The 18,252-nt window shown below is 39.4% G+C and overlaps 1 protein-coding gene across 7 annotated transcripts; it reads left to right on the top strand.

Moving 5' to 3' along the window:
- Positions 1–3: 3 nt before the first annotated feature.
- On the top strand, positions 4–18,091 carry inpp5ka (inositol polyphosphate-5-phosphatase Ka). 7 transcript variants are annotated; one of them, XM_072393050.1, is made up of 14 exons: positions 4–121; positions 5,761–5,854; positions 7,917–8,021; positions 8,106–8,214; positions 8,376–8,492; positions 10,989–11,164; positions 11,331–11,442; positions 11,574–11,683; positions 11,793–11,819; positions 14,396–14,627; positions 15,838–15,975; positions 16,050–16,133; positions 16,214–16,318; positions 16,396–18,091. In XM_072393050.1, exons 2-14 carry the CDS (start codon positions 5,769–5,771, stop codon positions 16,474–16,476), a joined length of 1,482 nt encoding a protein of 493 aa, XP_072249151.1. In that variant the 5' UTR covers positions 4–121; positions 5,761–5,768; the 3' UTR covers positions 16,477–18,091. The 7 variants fall into 7 exon arrangements, with proteins under 7 accessions (XP_072249151.1, XP_072249149.1, XP_072249152.1 ...); XM_072393048.1 differs by having other exon boundaries at positions 5,757–5,854; XM_072393049.1 differs by lacking the exon at positions 4–121 and adding an exon at positions 4,736–5,658 and having other exon boundaries at positions 5,757–5,854.
- Positions 18,092–18,252: the final 161 nt, after the last annotated feature.

Here is an 18,252-nt window from a genome sequence, read left to right as displayed (position 1 = left end):
CGTGAACAATAACAAAATACTGTATATACTCTCACAAACCGGGGCTTCTGGACTATTGTACACTTTTTTATTTTTACACGTAGAAAAACAAAGAGAAACAATTGCCACCAAAGCGTACCAGGTAGTGTGCCACAAAACACCTCCATTCGTACTTGTTCTTTCGAGCTTGATATGTTTGATGAAACATTAAACTCAGCTTAGCTTGCTGCGCAATTTTGCTAGCATGGTTTATCTTTAAAAAGACAACACCACAGCAGTAGGTCATGATGGCCGCTGGTGACGACGTGTTTTTGGGATGCTCGCGAGATTTCGGTGCGGAAGGATAGTTTGGTGGAGTGCGGTAAATTCAAAAACAACACGAGAGGAAAAAAGTGAAATAAGGAGTGTTTAACATCACCACTAGAGTGTAGAAGGTAGGTAGAAAAGTAACTTACGGAGAGTAGAGTGGGGGATATCCTAGCGCTACTTTTGGTAAGCGGGTGTAAAATGGAGGGGGATAAAGAGAGCTGTAACAATACGGTGAAAAGGAGTTTGAGATTAATAAAGAGGGTGGTGAGTGGGAGCAAGTAGGGAGAGGAGGAAGGGGTAAAGGGGAAAGTGGGAGAAAGAGAAAGAAAGAAGATAAAGATAGCGTAGAAGACACGGAGAGTGAGGGACAGGAAGATGAGGAAAGGAATAGGAAGAAGGGAAACCTTAATGTTGTAGTGAGATTTGAAGGTGAAGGGGGGGTTAAAAAAATGGATCCATTAAAAATTACAAAAATAATCAGAACACAAGTAGGAGAAGTCAAATACGCTAAAGTGTTAGGAGATGGAAACTTGCTAATCGGGTGCAACACAGATACACAAGTGGAAAAAGCTCGGAAAATGGTGAGTGTAGGAAAAATGAAAGTTACAAAAACGGTGAGAGTTGGTGAGCAGAGAAGTTTTGGATGTAAGGGAGTGATAACAGGGGTTCCCCTTGGAGTCAGTATGAAAGTTGTAATAGAAAACATGAGAGTAAGAAATACGACAGTTAAAGATGTTAAAAGAATGACAAGAGGGCCTGAGAAAAAAGAATCAGAAACAGTGGTTATAGAATTCGATGCAAAAACGATCCCAAAAGAAATTTATTTTGGATTTATGAAGTATAGTGTTAGAGAATTTGTCCCAAAACCAATGAGGTGCTTTAACTGTCAAGAGTACGGACATATTGCTAGCAGGTGCACAGGGAAAAGAAGGTGTGCAAGGTGTGGAGGGGATCATGAATATGGGAAATGTGGGACAGGTGTGAAACCAAAATGCTGTAACTGTGGAGGAGAACATAGTGTAGCATACTGGGGATGTGAGGTTATGAAGAAAGAGATAACAGTGCAGCGGATGAAAGTGAATGAGAAAATATCGTATGCTGAAGCTGCCAGGAGAGCGGGAAAGGAGAATGATAAGCAGAAGCATAGAGAGAAACAAGTGGTGACGGATATTGGGCAAGAAATTGAAAAGAAAATGGTGGAGCAGAAAAAAAGATTGGTGACATTCATAACAGGGGTCATAAATGCGACTGCAGATCTTAAATCTAAAACAGAAAGAATACAAATCATAGTCATAGCAGCAGTACATCATCTGTGTATGAGAGGGATACGATGGGAAGAAGTGAGAGATGAGTTAAGTGTTCAGGCCAGTCAAGATTCATCATGTATTGGATAGTATTAATAATAATGATAATCCTTCAATGGAATGCAAGAAGTCTAATTGCTAATGGTCAGGAATTTAAACAATTCATATATAGTCAGCAAGAAAAACCAGACATATTGTGCATACAGGAATCATGGTTAAAACCAAATTTAGATTTTATTATCACAGGATACATGGCAGTCAGAAGGGACAGAGAAGAAGGGGTAGGAGGTGGGTGTGTCACATTTGTTAAAGAGGGCATTCCTTACAGGGTTATCGATATTGGAGTTGAGATGGAGAATATTATAATAGAAATATGGATAGGGAAGAGAAAGTTGGCAATAATAAATTTTTATAACCCATGCAGGAAGTTGGATATAAAGAAACTGGAAGAAATGGAGGGCAAGAGCAATGGAAATACAGTGTGGTGTGGAGATTTTAATGCACATAATACATTGTGGGGGAGTGAGAAAAATGACAGTAATGGAGAAATAGTAGAAGAAATGTTAGATGGACAGAATCTGGTTTGTGTGAATGATGGAAGAGGGACAAGGATAGATGTAAATACTGGGAAGGAGTCGGCTATAGACCTGACAATAGTGACGAATGTATTAGCACCACTGTGTGAATGGAATGTGTATCAAAAAGGGACCATAGGAAGTGATCACTACCCTATATATATAATAAAATAAATATAGAGACAGTACAGGACACGGAGAGAGTAGGGGGAAGATGGATCTCACAAAAAGCAAATTGGATAGAGTTTACAAAGGAAAGTGAAAAAAAATCAGGATCGGGTTAATGATAATGTGAAGGTGGAAATGATGGAGAGGGACATAAAGCAGGGGATCATATCAGCAGCAAACAGATGTATACCTAAAAGTTCAGGGAGAAAGAAAAACAAGTTAGTACCATGGTGGGATGAAAAATGTAAACAAGCAATAAAAAGTAGAAATAAAGCGTTTAAATTAGTTAAAAGATACCATAACTTTCAACACATGATTCACTATAAGCAAGCACAAGCAATGGTAAGGAAAACAATAAGACAAGCAAAGAGGTCGTATTGGAGGAAATTTTGTGGATCGATTGGGAGCAAAACTAAGATAGGAGAAGTATGGGGAATGTTGAGGAAAATGGGTGGGGATAGGAAGGATTGGACTTATCCAGTCCTGAGTTCTGGAGAGGAAGTGGCTATAACTAATAAAGAAAAGGCAGAATTAATGGTTAAAACTTTTGTTGCGGTGCACAGTTCCAATAATTTAACTGAGGAGGGAAGAAATGGAAGGAAGAAAAAGAGAGACGAAAACAGGGAGGTGTTAACAAGAAAGGAAAGTAGAGAAAACGAATTAGATGTACCATTTACAATTAGAGAAATTAAACGAGCAATAGAGAATACAAGAATGAGTGCGCCAGGCAAAGATGGGATATGTTACTCTATGATCAAACATTTAAGTGAGGGGGGATTAACAAAGATATTAACATTATTCAATAAAGTCTGGAAAGAGGGGAAAGTACCACGAAGTTGGAAGGAGGCAATAGTAGTACCAATTAGGAAGCCGGGGAAAGATCATAGTAAGACAATAAATTACAGGCCCATAGCACTAACATCCCATATAGGTAAGATAATGGAAAGAATGATAAATGAAAGAATGATGTATTATATAGAAATAAGGGGATTGGTAACTCGACATCAGAGTGGGTTTAGAAGAGGTCAGAGCACTATTGATCCAGTAGTATGCATTGAAGATGATATAAGAAAAGCACAAGTAAATAGAGAAACAGTGGCAGCAGTGTTTTTTGATGTGGAAAAGGCATATGACATGTTGTGGAGAGAGGGATTGCTAATTAAAATGCATCGAATGGGAATTGAGGGAAACATGTTTAACTGGACTATGGATTTTTTAAATGAAAGAGTTATACAAGTTAAAATAGGGTCGGAGGTGTCAGAGAGCTCTATGGTAGAGAATGGCACACCGCAGGGGAGTGTGATAAGTCCAACGCTATTTACAATAATGATAAACGATATATTCGACAGTATACCAGCAGGAATGGGAAGATCTTTGTTTGCAGATGATGGGGCATTATGGAAGAGGGGAGGCAACATAGATCACATAGTTAAGAAACTACAGGAAGGGATAAATCAAGTGGAGAAGTGGGGAGAAGAGTGGGGTTTTAAATTTTAAGTGGAGAAAAGTAAAGTAATGTTCTTCTCAAAAAAGAAAATTAGTGAAAATAAAAAGTTAAACTTGTACAGAAAGAACTTAGAGAGAGTAAGCAGCTTTCGATTCTTAGGAATGATAATGGATTCTAGATTAACATGGAGGGAGCATGTGAAGGGAATTGTAGAGAGAAGTAAGAGAGTATTGAATATTATGAAGTGTTTGGCTGGGTTAGAGTGGGGTGCGGATTTTACAGCATTAAAATATATATACATAGCATTAATAAGGTCTAGAATAGATTACGGTTGTGTGGGATATGGATCGGCAGCAAAATCAGTCCTCTCGCAATTAGATATAATTCAAGCCAGAGCATTAAGAACTTGTCTCGGAGCAATAAAAACAGCACCAATATGTTCACTACAGGTTGAAGCAGGAGAAATGCCATTAGGGCTCAGAAGAAAACAGCTAATAGCCAACTACTGGATAAATTTAAAAGGACACAAAGAAGAACATCCAGCAAAGACAGTTCTGGAGATGTGCTGGGAAAAGGGGAAGGAGGAAAAAACGAGTTTTGGGTGGGTCAGTGAGGGTTTAGCAGAACAACTAAAAATACAACATGTGGAATTCAGCCCAACAGTTCTTTGGACAACAATACCAAAATGGATGCTACAAGAAACAAATGTAGACTTAAACATGTGGAACATCAAGGAAAGAAATAAAACAGCAGATATAGTGCAGGAATTTTATAACTATGTGGAGGAAAAATATGGAGAATATGTGTATATACAGATGGGTCCAAAGAACAGGCAACAGGAGTAACAGCAGCAGCAATGGTGGTTCCCATTTATAATAGGACAATTTAAAAAAGAACATCAGATCATTTAAGTATATATGCAGTAGAATTATGTGCAATATTGCTAGCAATAGAATGGATGGAGGATGTGAGGGATAGGAGAATAGTTATATGTAGCGATTCATTTTCATCACTCTTAAGTATTAAAAGCGGAACAGCAAAAACACATCAGGAAATTTTATATGAAATACAGTTAAAAACATCCAGGTTAATGCAACAGGGGAGGGAAATAGTGTTCATGTGGGTACCAGCTCATGTAGGAATAAATGGAAATGAAAAAGCAGACAAAGCTGCTAAGGATGCAGTAAAGAAAGAGGTGGTGGAAATGAAAGTAAAATTATCAAAAACAGAAGGGAAAAGTTTAGTATGGAAAGAAATAAACAATCAGTGGAATCAATATTGGAAGAATCAGGAAAAAGGAAGACATTTATATAAATTACAAAGTGTAGCAGGAGAGGCAGGGTGTTATGGACAGAACAGAACAAGTCATTATTAGCAGGATAAGAATAGGTCATTGTAAACTGAATAATCCAACTGGGCAGTGTAGCTGTGGGGAGAAGGAAACAGTGGAACATGTGTTGATAGCATGTCCCAGATATGGAAGGGAGAGGGAAATAATGAAGATAGGGCTGCAGAGGGCAGGAATAACAGAATGTAATTTGAAAAACATAGTAGAATCTGCTAAGTTTAAGGAAGGGAGGAGAATAACAATAAGATTCTTGGTAAATACTGGAATAATTAAAAGAATATAGAAAAGAAGAAATAAGAAGGAAAAAAAATAGAGAAATTTAGTCCAGTAGATGGCGGCATATGCAACACCAAGGATGCCAGCTGCCATTAAACATCAAAGAAGAAGAAGAAGAAGAAGAAGAAGAAGAAGAAGTAGGTCATGATGACATCGTTGGGTCAGTCATATGTGGTTAGCAAGACATAAATGAATGCCACCAGCTGGGTCATAACAGAGTTTTCTGAACTCAGCGGTGAACAATAAAGTGAGGTACGCTGTGTAGTATACCTCAAATACCCATGAGACACGTTAGCGGTGTTAGCTGTTGCTGTCCCACAACAAAAACCTGAATATTGCATGTGTTCCAGCCAGGTGTAGAGATGATGGAGGAGAATGAGGAGCAGTCAGACGCCCATCAGTCAAAGCTCTATTTGAAGGAGGGACGCTGCGAAGAGGAAGGCATCAGGTTGGTTATCCACCGGTGATCACGGTCACTTTTCAACAAACATAGGAACCATGTAGCACAGATACAGTCAGCCACAACATGAAAGCCACTGACACGTAAAGCGAGTAACTCCGCTCAGCGTTTTGCAAAGAAATGTTGCTGCTGAGAACACCTGAGTCCTGGCGCTTACGTGGGCGTCACTTTGACAAGTTTGTAATAGTAAACTGTTACGGATAAACACGAGAAATTTTCCAGTGCAGGGGGGACTTGGTGTAAGTCATTGAGCGAGAAGTATGGGTCAGTATCTGATGAGATGTGATTACCTGCCTCATGAAGCCCACTTTGTGTTTGGTGCACATTTTAGGTACTGAAAGAGTTTAACAGGTCTTTTCAAGCTTGTCCACTTTCTCTCAGTGAATCTCTTGCTTTTTCATGATGTCGCTACTGTATGATTTTAGCAGCTTTCAAAGCTAATTTCTGTGCAGTGACAGATGATGGTCAGAAAGGCATGTTTTTACATCGTCAACCTTATTCAGCATTTTTTTTTCTTTTCAACTTGTTTACTTCTGATATGTGACGTTCACTTTTCCAGCTGCTGAATTATTCTCTTGCTTCACCAAATCAAAGAATTGCAATATATTAACGGACTAACCCTTTTGTTTCGTGCCTGGTAATCCGAGAGCTCCTCTGAAAAGCCTAATTGTCGGTGTCATGTAGAGTTGAATGTGCTCCAAGACTAAACACAGTGCAGCGTTTACCAGTCCACAAATCTGACTGCATTCTGGCAGGTGGATTAGGTTGCCCAACAAATACACACCTAATGCGGATTTGGAATAAAAAAACAATGTGTTGCTCACCAGCCTTAGGAAAGAGCAGCTGGGTACTCAGCAGCTTGCTAAGGAGCAGCGAGTTTTTTACGTTCACACATGCAAGGTGGTTTCTCAATTTTTAAATGGCTTATTGTTGAGACAATGAGATTAGAAGTAGTTTTATTACACAAAGGCGACTTGTAGACAAATTAACAAATTCTGTAATCACTCTGTCCCACTGTAGAGCACCCAAATCCTCCAGCCTGGACTTTCCTCACTTCTCTCAGTAGTTTGATTCTACTGTCGCAAGGCTTGCTGCTCCATTGTCTCTCTTTTAAATTAGTTTAATTTGATACATTTCTCTCACTGTCTTGGTGCACTTCCAGCTGTTTTTGATCCTTCAAGAAATACTTTTGCGTTTTGCAACTTCAGCATTGGATTATTCAGGAGGAAAGCTGACCTTGCTACACTCCATATCTTGAGCTGGAATGGATGAAATCAGTCGACTGTTTGGCGCCATAGGCCGTGTTCGCAGTGACACCCTTTCTTCAGATGCCACACACTCTACAGGGAGCAAACTGGCTCTGCGCCATCGGATCAGCCAGCTAATGACCTGTGTGGATGACTTGGACCCTAAAAATGAGTTGCAAGAGAGGATGGTCAAGACCCTGGACAACGCCTTCATTGTCTGTGCCAAGAGAGCCAACAAACCAAAAAAGGACAGTTTCAGGTGGAGGATGATGCAGCCTCTCATTGAGCCTTTCTTCTGAATCTGGAGCTAGTCTTTGTACAGGATTAATGTTACTTTGTCTCCTTTGTGATTTTTTTTCCCTCAGGGTTTAATGACCTGCCTTATAACCCGCCAATAACAGACTCTCTTTGTTCTTGCTAATAGAAACCTGCCAGTATAATTTATTCCTTTGAATTTCTGCCTGTTTTATCTGAGAATAGCCATAGGAATGACTAGTCTCATCATATGCTAACTGTAACAGCCTGGTCTGCATGTAGTAGCATTACACAGCTTATATTGCAGCAGCTTTTGCACTCAAGCGGGATGTGCTCATGTGTGGTTGTGGTCATACTGAAAGAGCTGCTGTGATTGTGAAGCCCACAGTATGGTTAATTTGTTTTCTTTGGAATGTGTTACAGCTGAATGTTTTTCAATCAGTGGATGGTCACATAATGTAGAAAGTGGGAAAATGTTTGAAAAGATGATTGTTGTTGCTCAGAGCTTGTTCAGGTTGACAGTTTTTATTTATTGTCCGTACCCACAGGCTTCACATGGTGACGTGGAACGTAGCCACCGTTGACCCTCCAGATGATGTGACCTCGCTTCTCCACCTCAATTCACCAAAAAGTGCAGACCTCTATGTCATTGGGTATAGACAGTTTCTGACATTTGTCATTTGTTTATATAAGTGGATATACAGCAGACATACAATCAAAATTGCTTGTGAATTTAGTCTGCAGGAAGTGTACTCGGGGCCAATGAGATTTGTGTCAGACATGGTATTTGATGACCCGTGGAGTCATCTTTTTATGTCCACCTTAGCGCCACGGAAATATGTCAAGGTACAAATTGTGTCACATGTATGCACACACTTTACGACCGGAAGTGACTTTCTCAAGTAAACAATAAGAACTTACAAGTTTCAAATATTTGAAACAAGTCTGCCTGAATTCTTGATCGTCAGTGTTGTGGTGTGCTTTGTTTAATATGTGTGTGTTAACAGGTGTCATCCATGAGAATGCAGGGTCTGCTGCTGCTCTTCTTCTCCAAACTGGAGCACATACCCTTCATCAGAGACATCCAGGCAACATACACACGCACAGGCATCTTTGGTTACTGGGTGAGCAATAAACGGACTCAGTGTGTGTTAACAAGTATTTCAGTGATGTAGCATTACGCTTAATACTGTATGATATATTCCACTGTCAAGAGCAACAAAGATGGACTTTTAGAATTGAGATAGATTTTTTCTGTTTTTTAACCAATTAAACTCAGTAATTATATCTTAGCTAACATATTTGGGTAGCTGTATCCAAACTTACCGGTACTTTTACCATGTATGTAATGTGGACACAGATACTGCTACTGATTGATGGCATCATGGTAACACAAGTAAGATGCTGAGCTACTGTCCACAGCACATGCCTGAGCGGCTGTGCTGTCAGTCACCTCAGATTTGCCATGGACCTATCCTGCCAGCGTTTGTTCATGTGACAATTAACTGTGAATATCTTCAAAAAAATGATAAAGCCACGCTGCCTGAAAGGCATCAGGAGCTGTCTGCCCCTGCTCCCTAACACTATACCCCAATCAGCCCCAACATTATGACCACTTGTCTAATACAGAGTGTGCTTTCCCATCCTGCCAAAAGAGCTCTGATCAGTTAAGTTTTGGTCAAAGGACATCTGAAGGTGTCCTGGAGTGTCTCATACCAGAACCTTAGCAAAGAATCCTTTGGGCCCTGTGGGTTGTTGGGAGAATCTTCGTGTATTGTGCTTGCATCCCACGGATGCTATCAGATCCCATCAGATTGGTATCTGGAGAGTTAAGAGGTGAGGATGTTGGTCTGCAGAAATGTTTAGGAAGGTGTCAAAGTGAAATCCATGTGAGTCCCAGGACGCAGGTTTTCCCATCAGAACATTGCACTGGGTGAAGATGAGAAGTGTTGCTCACTTCACCTGTCAGTGATTTTAATGTTATGGCTGATTGGTGTATATTGTGTGGGTGAATAAGTGTGCAGCCTGAACTCAGCCCTTCAAGACATTCATCTGTCAATCTTTGAGATGGCTACAAAGCTCCCAAGTGATTGTGTAGCGTGGTACAAAGTGAAGTTGTCCTCCACTACACATTTAATTTGAAAAAGTCTTTTATTTTTGTTCTGCAAAAAGCAAAATATATATATTATTTATCAACGTTACGCCACATACATCTTCACACTCAGGTGTGTGTTCTCGTTCTCACAGCGTATTCACATAACACAGAAAAATGATGAACATCTGCACAAAACATCCAAACAATAATCACGACCTTTACATTGCTATTCCAGACCAATTGTCTTATCTTGTACATTCAATATCAATTTGTTTCTCCAATACACAATCAGCCATTCATATCTACCAAAATTATCACATTAACGAAATAATTTATGTATCTATCTTATTTATTTATCTATTAACAATACGCGAACAGTCTTTCCACCGGCTCATAGCTTTCTCCAGCCTTATGCTTGCTCGCGGTTGCTAGGCAACGAGTACTATCAACTGATAGCCTATTTCCGGACCGTTAGGTTTTCTAAACCAGTAAAGTTTATGAACAATATGACATAAAATTCAACAGAGACCATAAACTCACACTTTACACATTCACCCATCAAGCACACAATTACAACTCTCCCCTCTTACCTGCAAAAAGCAAAAAATATATATTATTTATCAACGTTACGCCACACACATCTTCACACAAGTGTGTGTTCTCCTTCTCACAGCGTATTCTCGCGAGACTTCCATTGTCCCCGTACATAGTGTGGTGAACGCGCCCTCTGCTGGTGAAACTTATACACTGCATCACCATAATTGTCAAACAATAAACGAACCTTTCCTGATCAGACAACACCCAGACAATTTTCAACACTCTCATGACCTATACTTAATGCAAGTAATATTAAACATATAAATAATAAAAATGTGGGTATATCACTGATGGCTCTGTATGCCAAAATTGCAGAGCCAAACATCACACCAAACTGGCTCTGTATCTGTCATGGAAGTCATTAACATTTTAATAACATTGGACACTGCAATCTCATTGGCTCATCAACTACAGTTAACCAGCAATTTACTTCAGAAGACAAATGATTCAAATCTAAGTTTGTTTGATTTAACATATATATGCACGTGGTTTGTTGTAACTATGGGCATTAATCAGCTGATAGACATTCTAATTTTCCCAGTGAATATATTCCCTTTCAGGTGTATTTAACCCTGTGATAACAAACGTACAGAAACAATAAGGACACAGTTGCTGAACAGAGCTCAAATTAGTTAAAACTGTTGTGAATGTGCTGTTAGCACCACCGGATGACCTGCTGATCGTGCACCACCCGCTGCAGCAGAGAGCTGTGCTCCCCAATATCTGTACTCGCACTTTGATGTGTAAAAGTGGCACACTTTATGCCAAACAACGTATCACATGGTGAGTCTAAGTTCGGAACTGGAGCTGAATGTTGAATTAGCACATGACTTCTTTTTTTTTTGTCACAAAGCTGCAGCAGTGAAGAAGTAGTGCACAGAGGCTGAGCACATTCCCAGTTTCTCACTTCTTCCCGTTTGTCCCTCAGGGTAACAAAGGTGGTGTGTCTGTGCGTCTGTCTTTTTATGGCCACACGCTCTGCTTCCTTAACTGCCACTTGACTGCTCACATGAAATACGCCACAGAGAGAGTGGATGAGTTTGAGTACATCATGGACACGCAGAGCTTTGATTGTAAAAACGCTCCGAGAGTAACTGACCACAGGTGAGAAAAGCACAGACTGCCAACTTGAGTGTACCCATATATTTATACATTTAATTGTACTTGCTTAACATTAGTCACAAATTTATTTTCCATAATTCTTCAGACTTTTTCATTTGTATTTCCCTCAACCAATTTATCTTCTTCTGTCCTCTGTCTCTGTGTCCAGGCTGCTGTTCTGGTTTGGAGATCTTAACTTCCGGATACAGGACCATGGCATGCACTTTGTACGCTCCTGTATCAACAATCAGACCTACAACCTGTTGTGGAGTAATGACCAGGTTTGACCATTTAAGCATCTTTCAGCTCTTGTTCATGTGAAAACTTCAATGTCCTACAAAACACACAATCACCCTGACCAGCTTGGGTGAATCAGTTTGAAGTTTTGAATTCTGTATGTTGTCATTTTTAGTTGAACATGATGAAGAAGAAAGAACAGTTGTTGCAGGAGTTCGAGGAAGGGCCATTGGACTTCCAGCCTACATACAAGTTTGACTTGAACTCTGATACTTATGACAGCAGGTAACCATTTCCAAATACGACACAGGGTGTCTTATGTCTTGATTTTAAATCCTGTTTTCATTTGAAGTCTGTTGTGTTTGTTTTATTTCACTTATTTTTAACTTTACAGGCTCTACGGGACATGGTTTGCCTTTAAGTAAGGGTTCAAAATACATGCACATTTCAGTCTTTAACCACACTTCACTATGTGCACACAACTACTTTTAACCTGTTGGTGAAAGTAGTGTCTCTTTTTATGCAATACAGTGTTATGTCTTAGTTGTGCTTCTGAGGAATTAATGAAAATTATATTAATCTGTAACATGACAAATTTAAATGACAGAAGAAAAGCAGAGAACTTAACACTTTTAACAAGACTAACTTGAGCTTGTCTTTGCAAAGGCAGATTGAAATGTATGTTTATCTAACAGATTATTCACATTACTGTTGCTGTTATAGGTGCCCTTTGGATTTTTGGACCACTACTCACATCAAAGTTTTCATGAGTGAATTTGTAGCACAACATTTGCTTTGAGTTGCAGATTCCTGTTACTGTAACCGTTTTTATTTTGTCCAACTGCTGGAGGACAGTTCGTGGTAATAATGCAGAAAGAAGCTTTCCATCGGCCCAGCAAAAAGCAGATGTTTATCAGATGTTTTCATGGCATGAATGGATATTAACAGTGGTCATTTTGATTTATGAAGACAGCATTCTGCATGCTCGTCAGACTTCCCAGATAAGAGGGAAGAAAAATGTTTGTCACGAAACAACAAAACTTCTTTGGGTACCTCATAACTAGCATAGCCTCCATTAACCAACATTAAGCCACAATATTTAATACCATCCTGCTGCTGGTTAAGCTTGTTGATACAGGGTAGACTCAAGTGTGTTCAAAGTAAACACAAGCTTAGCTTAGCTACAAAAGAAAATGGATCAGACTCAGTGAATAATCCCTATAATCCCTATATAGACCAGTGAGCAGTGCTGACCAACATGTCATTGGGGTCATCAGATGGGAATAATAACTAACATGCATGGCCCTAAAGAGATGTTTTTGTAATATGGGCACTATGATGACTAGATCATTTTCTTTGTGTGTGTTTTTCTTTATGCTGTTGCAGAATCTCACCCACACTTATGGTCTGAACATACCTCTGCAGGGTCTCTGCAATGGGGCGTCCTCTACATGTTGTAGCCTACTGCTGCCACTTGAGGGCAGTATTAGAATGATGTTGAACTGCCTGAGCTGTGGGCTGCTGTTGATTGGCGCTATTGGTTCTTTAGCTTTGCTGTGGAAAAGACAGATTTCAAAGTGGACAAAGATCTCCTTTGTGAGGAAGAGAAACTAATCATTAATGACGATACTGAAGATTTTCCACTGCAACTGTTGTCTGTTTTTCACCTTTGCTTCTTTGTTAAGAAGCCTTTGTGTGGCACTTTGTCTCTTTTCTTATGAAGTCAATAGTTTTGAGCCCTTCAAACTAAGGTTAGGCCAGTCATCATCTCTCAGGGCTAGATGTTGTTTTTTTGGAGGACAATGGCCGTTTGTAAGGGCTGAGAGTGATGCAGACTGAAACCTCTATGAGGGTATAAATAGTGCTAACTGACTAAGTCTGATATAGCTTTTGGTTTCTTATTTCAGTTTTATTGAATTACTACAATCACAAACAGTGATGGACATTTAGTGTCAGGCTTTTTAACTCAAATAAGACCTTGAATGCAACATATCCGTGAATGTGTCTTTCAAACTGGATTTGGGCTTCATCATTTTCAAAACACACAAAATACATGTTTTTTTAAAAAAATTATTAATAGTAAGACAAATTCAATCGGTTACGGTAAATCTAAATGTTATATCTTTCAATGGTATTTTCCATCGCATTTCACATTTTTCAGCGGTTGAGAAATAAAGGTAATTTTGTACTGGATAAGGACAATTCTGTCATGTTTCATGAAAGGAGTTTGAGACAGGATATCATGTTGGAAGATGGTAAAATGTGGTCATAAGAAGATTCACGTGGTTAGCAATAACTTTGATAAGATGTGGTATGACCATAACTGATCTGGATGAAAGGGGTCTTAAATATGAGAAGAGAACATCTCTGCCCCATTTCACCATCATTTGCAGCCTCAGCTAAAATCAGAATTCATCAGACCATGTTCCCTCTTTTCCACTCATCAGCTGTCTTCTTATTGGGAGTGTGTGTCCGCTACAGCATCTAATTCTGGTTCTTGGAGCTGTTGTAGCCTGTTTACCTCAAGGTTGCAGTTGAGTTTTTAAATGCTTTTCTGCTAAGACATATCTGTCTGCAGAACCAGTGCTTACAGAAGTTTTTTTTCTAACAATGCCGAGTTCACCTGAGGCTTTCGTGTTAGAAATACAGTTGATAAGTAGTTTGAGAAAAAAAAAACAGGCCCTCTAACATCAGCGATGTTTTTTTTCCCTATGCCCATGTTTGACTGAAGCTACTGACTTTTTAGGGAATATCCTTCACAAAATTGCTAAAACCTCCCTTTGGATTAAGACTGCTTTGACATAATCTAATTTGATCGATTTTCTTTGCTCCTTTTCTGTATCTTGATACCTACGTTGTTGTGTAACATGAGGCAGTTACGGTTTCAACTTTACTTAGTTTAATGCTTTTTTGTTTATCTTAAAGTTGATTTTGTCGGCGAACTGAAGCAGTCCTCTCTGCTCTCTGTCCATGCATCCTCTATAACCATGTGGTTAGCAGTAAGAAGCGAAAACCTGCCTGGACTGACAGGATTCTGTGGCGTATTCGACCCAAAGCCCCACCCCCTGAAGGGCAAGAAGAAAACACCAATGGAGCGGATATAAAGAAGGTCAAACAGATTGAAGAAGATGAGGAGTATCCTCTGAAGGTCAGGCAAGACCTGTACACCAGCAACATGGAATACAGCATCAGCGACCACAAGCCTGTCATTGGCATCTTCACACTTGAGGTGAGAAATTAAAGCTCAAGAGATTGAAGATACGGAGCCGCGTAGAGAGAATATATACAGTATCTGACCCCAGTAGCAAAATGAAAGGTGTATAGCTTTTCTAAGTGGCTGTTTTGAGCTCTTAAAGTTGCTCAATGCCATAATTGATCCTTTTTGACTCATCAGTGAAACTTTCACACGTTTGACCCATACTGGCCTAAAAAACAGGGCGTGCAAATCTCAGCAATCACAAAGTCTGCACTGTCAAGAAATGCATGCCCTCCTTGTGTTGAAATACTGACACTTAAGGGGCTAATTGTGTATCCATCATCATAATTGATCTATTTTGATGTAGCATTGTAGGTTTCATGTGTAATTTATATAGTGGCTTTAAAAAAAATCTCAGCAACCCCAAACTCAGCACTGACAAATGCATTCTTCAAGAAATCTAATGCCATACATAGCTTACCCATGGCATCATTACAGTGAGCTTTAAAACGTAAACATCAATTGCCAGGTACATTTAGCAGAGAGTTGACGTAGCAATTTTTCACGAGTGTGTTAAATGCTGTACCAGAAAAACAAAACGCACTGAGCACAGAAAAAAAGTTTGACCAGATTAAGCAAGTAAGTGGAATAGCTCTAAATGATGTAAACTACAGACTCCAGATAACGTATGAAACCTACAAACAATGGTGCATCGATTTTGACCTGTAAACGCCGCAATAAATCATTGCAATGAGAGACAATAACTAGTAGGCTCTGTTTTTTTAGCTGTGCAAGTTCCTGTGATGGGCATGCAGTTCTCGGCATAATAATGTTGCTGCTGAAGCAGTGAGTTATGGTGGGTTGCACTCCAATTCAGGGAGAGGAGAAATGGGAGGATTCAAGGCCCTCTTAGTATGATTCTAGCATATAAATGATATCGTCTATTCCTATACCTCGTATAAAAATTATATAGATATAATTTAAAAATTGGAAATATCGCCCATCCCTACGTGGAACTTACCACATCCAGTTTACTGAACACAGACAAAAATTAAGTTAATCAAGAATAGAATCAGAATCGAAACTGAAGCTGAACAATGAAACCTCTTGAATTTGTTTCAAATTTCGGTGTCAGGATAAAAGTCATGCTAACTTGCTGTTTTAGACGTTTTCTACATTTAATTATTTACTTTCTAATACCAAAGTAGTTCAAATTTCTGAGTGGACCTCTCTGTTCTTTCAGCTGAGGAAGATGTACGAGACTCCTCTGGTGCGTCTGCAGGCAGAGGGTGACTGGAGCGCTGACATCGATGCCATGGTTCTCTACAGCCCCCTGCAACCATTCCCCTCCAGTACCTGGGACTGGATCGGACTCTACAAGGTAGGCTGTTTACCTTTAGCTGTTTGAATTTTCTGTTTTCTTTATGAAACCCCTGATGATGGCATGAATTTTAGATGGGGTTCAGCAGTGTGTCAGACTACATCACCTACACGTGGGTCAAAGACGATGAGGCAGCTTTCAATGAGGAAGTGATGCAGGTAGTGGTCTGATGAGGTGGACTGCAGTTTGAACTCATGAGCTGAATCTGCAGAGGATTTACACACATCTGTATTTGTAGGTGTTTGTGAGTAAAGAGGAAATCCCTGTGAGGGGAGGGGAGTGTGTGCTGTGTTACTACAGTAGTACTCTCCAGAGCATCATTGGAATTAGTGAACCATTCAAGGTCAGTTATCAGCAAAAATATATGGCAACTTAAACAGATGTGTTCAAAAAAGTAAAAACCTCCATCTTCTCCTTTAGGTGCTTGAGTCCAGGGTAGCCCTTGAAGAAGGCTTGCTGCCTGAGAGGACCAATGAACTTGAAAGAACTGCAGCTTGTTGAAGCAAGCCTTGTGGATGTGGTATGGCTTTGAGATGAATCTAGACGTTCCATTCCTTGAACAATAACTTGTTTTTTGTAGCTGTTTCTTAGCCTGCAGCTGACAGAGGAGGAAACAACCTGTTTGTGTTGTCACTCATCCCTACTGACCTCTCCCATTCATCTGTGTGGCTCTTAGATTTTTACACCTCTGCAGCCAAAACAGTATTCTGTTCTGACTGGTCTCAAAGGTGATTGACCAGTTACTGTATGTTTGTAATATTACAATGGATATTATGTTACAATATCCTATTGGAACATTACAGTAGAAATTTTAATATATTATTAGCATGAGAAATAACATTGATAAAATGAGAAAGAAGGACGTTTTCAGATCTCTTCAGGTGTGCTGCTGTATGTGATCAGCTCCGTGATGAAACATGTAAGGCTTCATTTTTAAGATTGGCTCATTTAGGAAGGCAAGAACCCACCAGTCAACTATCACTTGACTGCTATAGTGACAAAAAGGGAAAGGGAGTGTTCTGAAAGACTTAATTGTTTCACAGTGGAGAATGAAGTGTCAGCATGCACTGTGGACCTGATACATAGAAAGAGATTGGAATCCTTGATGTCTGTCCATGGTTGTATACCACTAATCTGCTTGTTCAAGGCAAACCAGAAATGCCTTTGATAGTAGCTGAACATTTCCCATAAGCTAATTTCCACCTGACTTAAAGCTTTACATTTAAAGGCAGCGCTCAGACTACCACCTAAGACTGAAATTTCAGTCCATGTGCCTTTAACACATCTCAGCTTACACTCTGTTGGCTCTTGTAGGAGGTCTGAACATGCAGTGGTTCTGTGAAGTCAGTAATTAGCCTTCTCTTACAACCTGTGGTCTACAGCCATCGTAGACAGGAGTAGCTCTTAGTGCAGGAAGTGCTGATGATTGAAGATGAAATGGGAGAGGTCCAGTTTTTGGTGAATAGTGAAGGATGTTGTTCTGTTTTGTGTATTTGAAGATCCTGCACACCTAGAACTTTGGATGATAATGTTTGTTATTGTGAGACTGAACTTACTTTGCAGTATATTCACACATAAGTGTTGAAACAGTCTCTTTAACAATAGAAACCATTTTCATTCTCTACTGCCACTACTCCAGTCTTTGAGACAAAAAATATTCAAATTATTCTCTTTTAATGCTGATTGTGGCATCACGGTGAACTTAAAGTAATATTGCACTGTTTATTGTTCATGCACCAATATGTATAGTTTGTTATGTTATTATTAGTGTTACAGAGAAAATATGAATATTTTCTTTTTATTGACCAAAATGGATTGAGTAAGTGCCTTTGAAATTATGATTGCTTTGAATGAACGCTGCTTAATTTTCTTATAGCTGATCTGTCACAAGATGGCAGCATTTTCATGGCCTTGAGTACACTTCTGAGTACTTCTGTTCTTAACTTTTAGCTAAATCTGAATGTTGTTACTGTTCACTGGAATCAGTCGCTTTGTTAGCAAAACAACATTGTTCTTTTTTTCATAGCTACTTGTATTATTAATAAGTTATTAAATTATGCACTGTAACAAAGTACCGACAACTCACATCGTTGCAAATGCAAATATTAAAACAAGTATCACCTGAGTCGTGTGTTTTGTTGATCTTTCTTTATGATATGAAGTTAACATGGTTTGGTAACATTACCTGCTGCTTTTGGGCCCACCAGATAAAGTGTTTTTGCCACATTGTAAAACAAACCAGTAACTTCTGAATGATACCGTTGGACTGTACATGAA

This window comes from Leuresthes tenuis, unplaced genomic scaffold, assembly GCF_036924035.1.
Source record: "Leuresthes tenuis unplaced genomic scaffold, fLeuTen1.0.hap1 SCAF_9, whole genome shotgun sequence".
Taxonomy (NCBI): domain Eukaryota; kingdom Metazoa; phylum Chordata; class Actinopteri; order Atheriniformes; family Atherinopsidae; genus Leuresthes; species Leuresthes tenuis.
The sequence above is the reverse complement of the archived record's forward strand: the minus strand, read 5'-3'. Positions and strand labels throughout refer to the sequence as shown.

What these genes read in the sequence shown, in the direction of transcription:
- inpp5ka (XM_072393045.1), top strand. Translation starts at nt 7,131, where the DNA reads ATGGATGAAATCAGTCGACTGTTTGGCGCCATAGGCCGTGTTCGCAGT. An exon ending in CCAAAAAAGGACAGTTTCAG is followed by an intron (nt 7,373 to 7,916) that starts GTGGAGGATGAT and finishes CCGTACCCACAG; the next exon opens with GCTTCACATGGTGACGTGGA. An exon ending in CGCCACGGAAATATGTCAAG is followed by an intron (nt 8,215 to 8,375) that starts GTACAAATTGTG and finishes GTGTGTTAACAG; the next exon opens with GTGTCATCCATGAGAATGCA.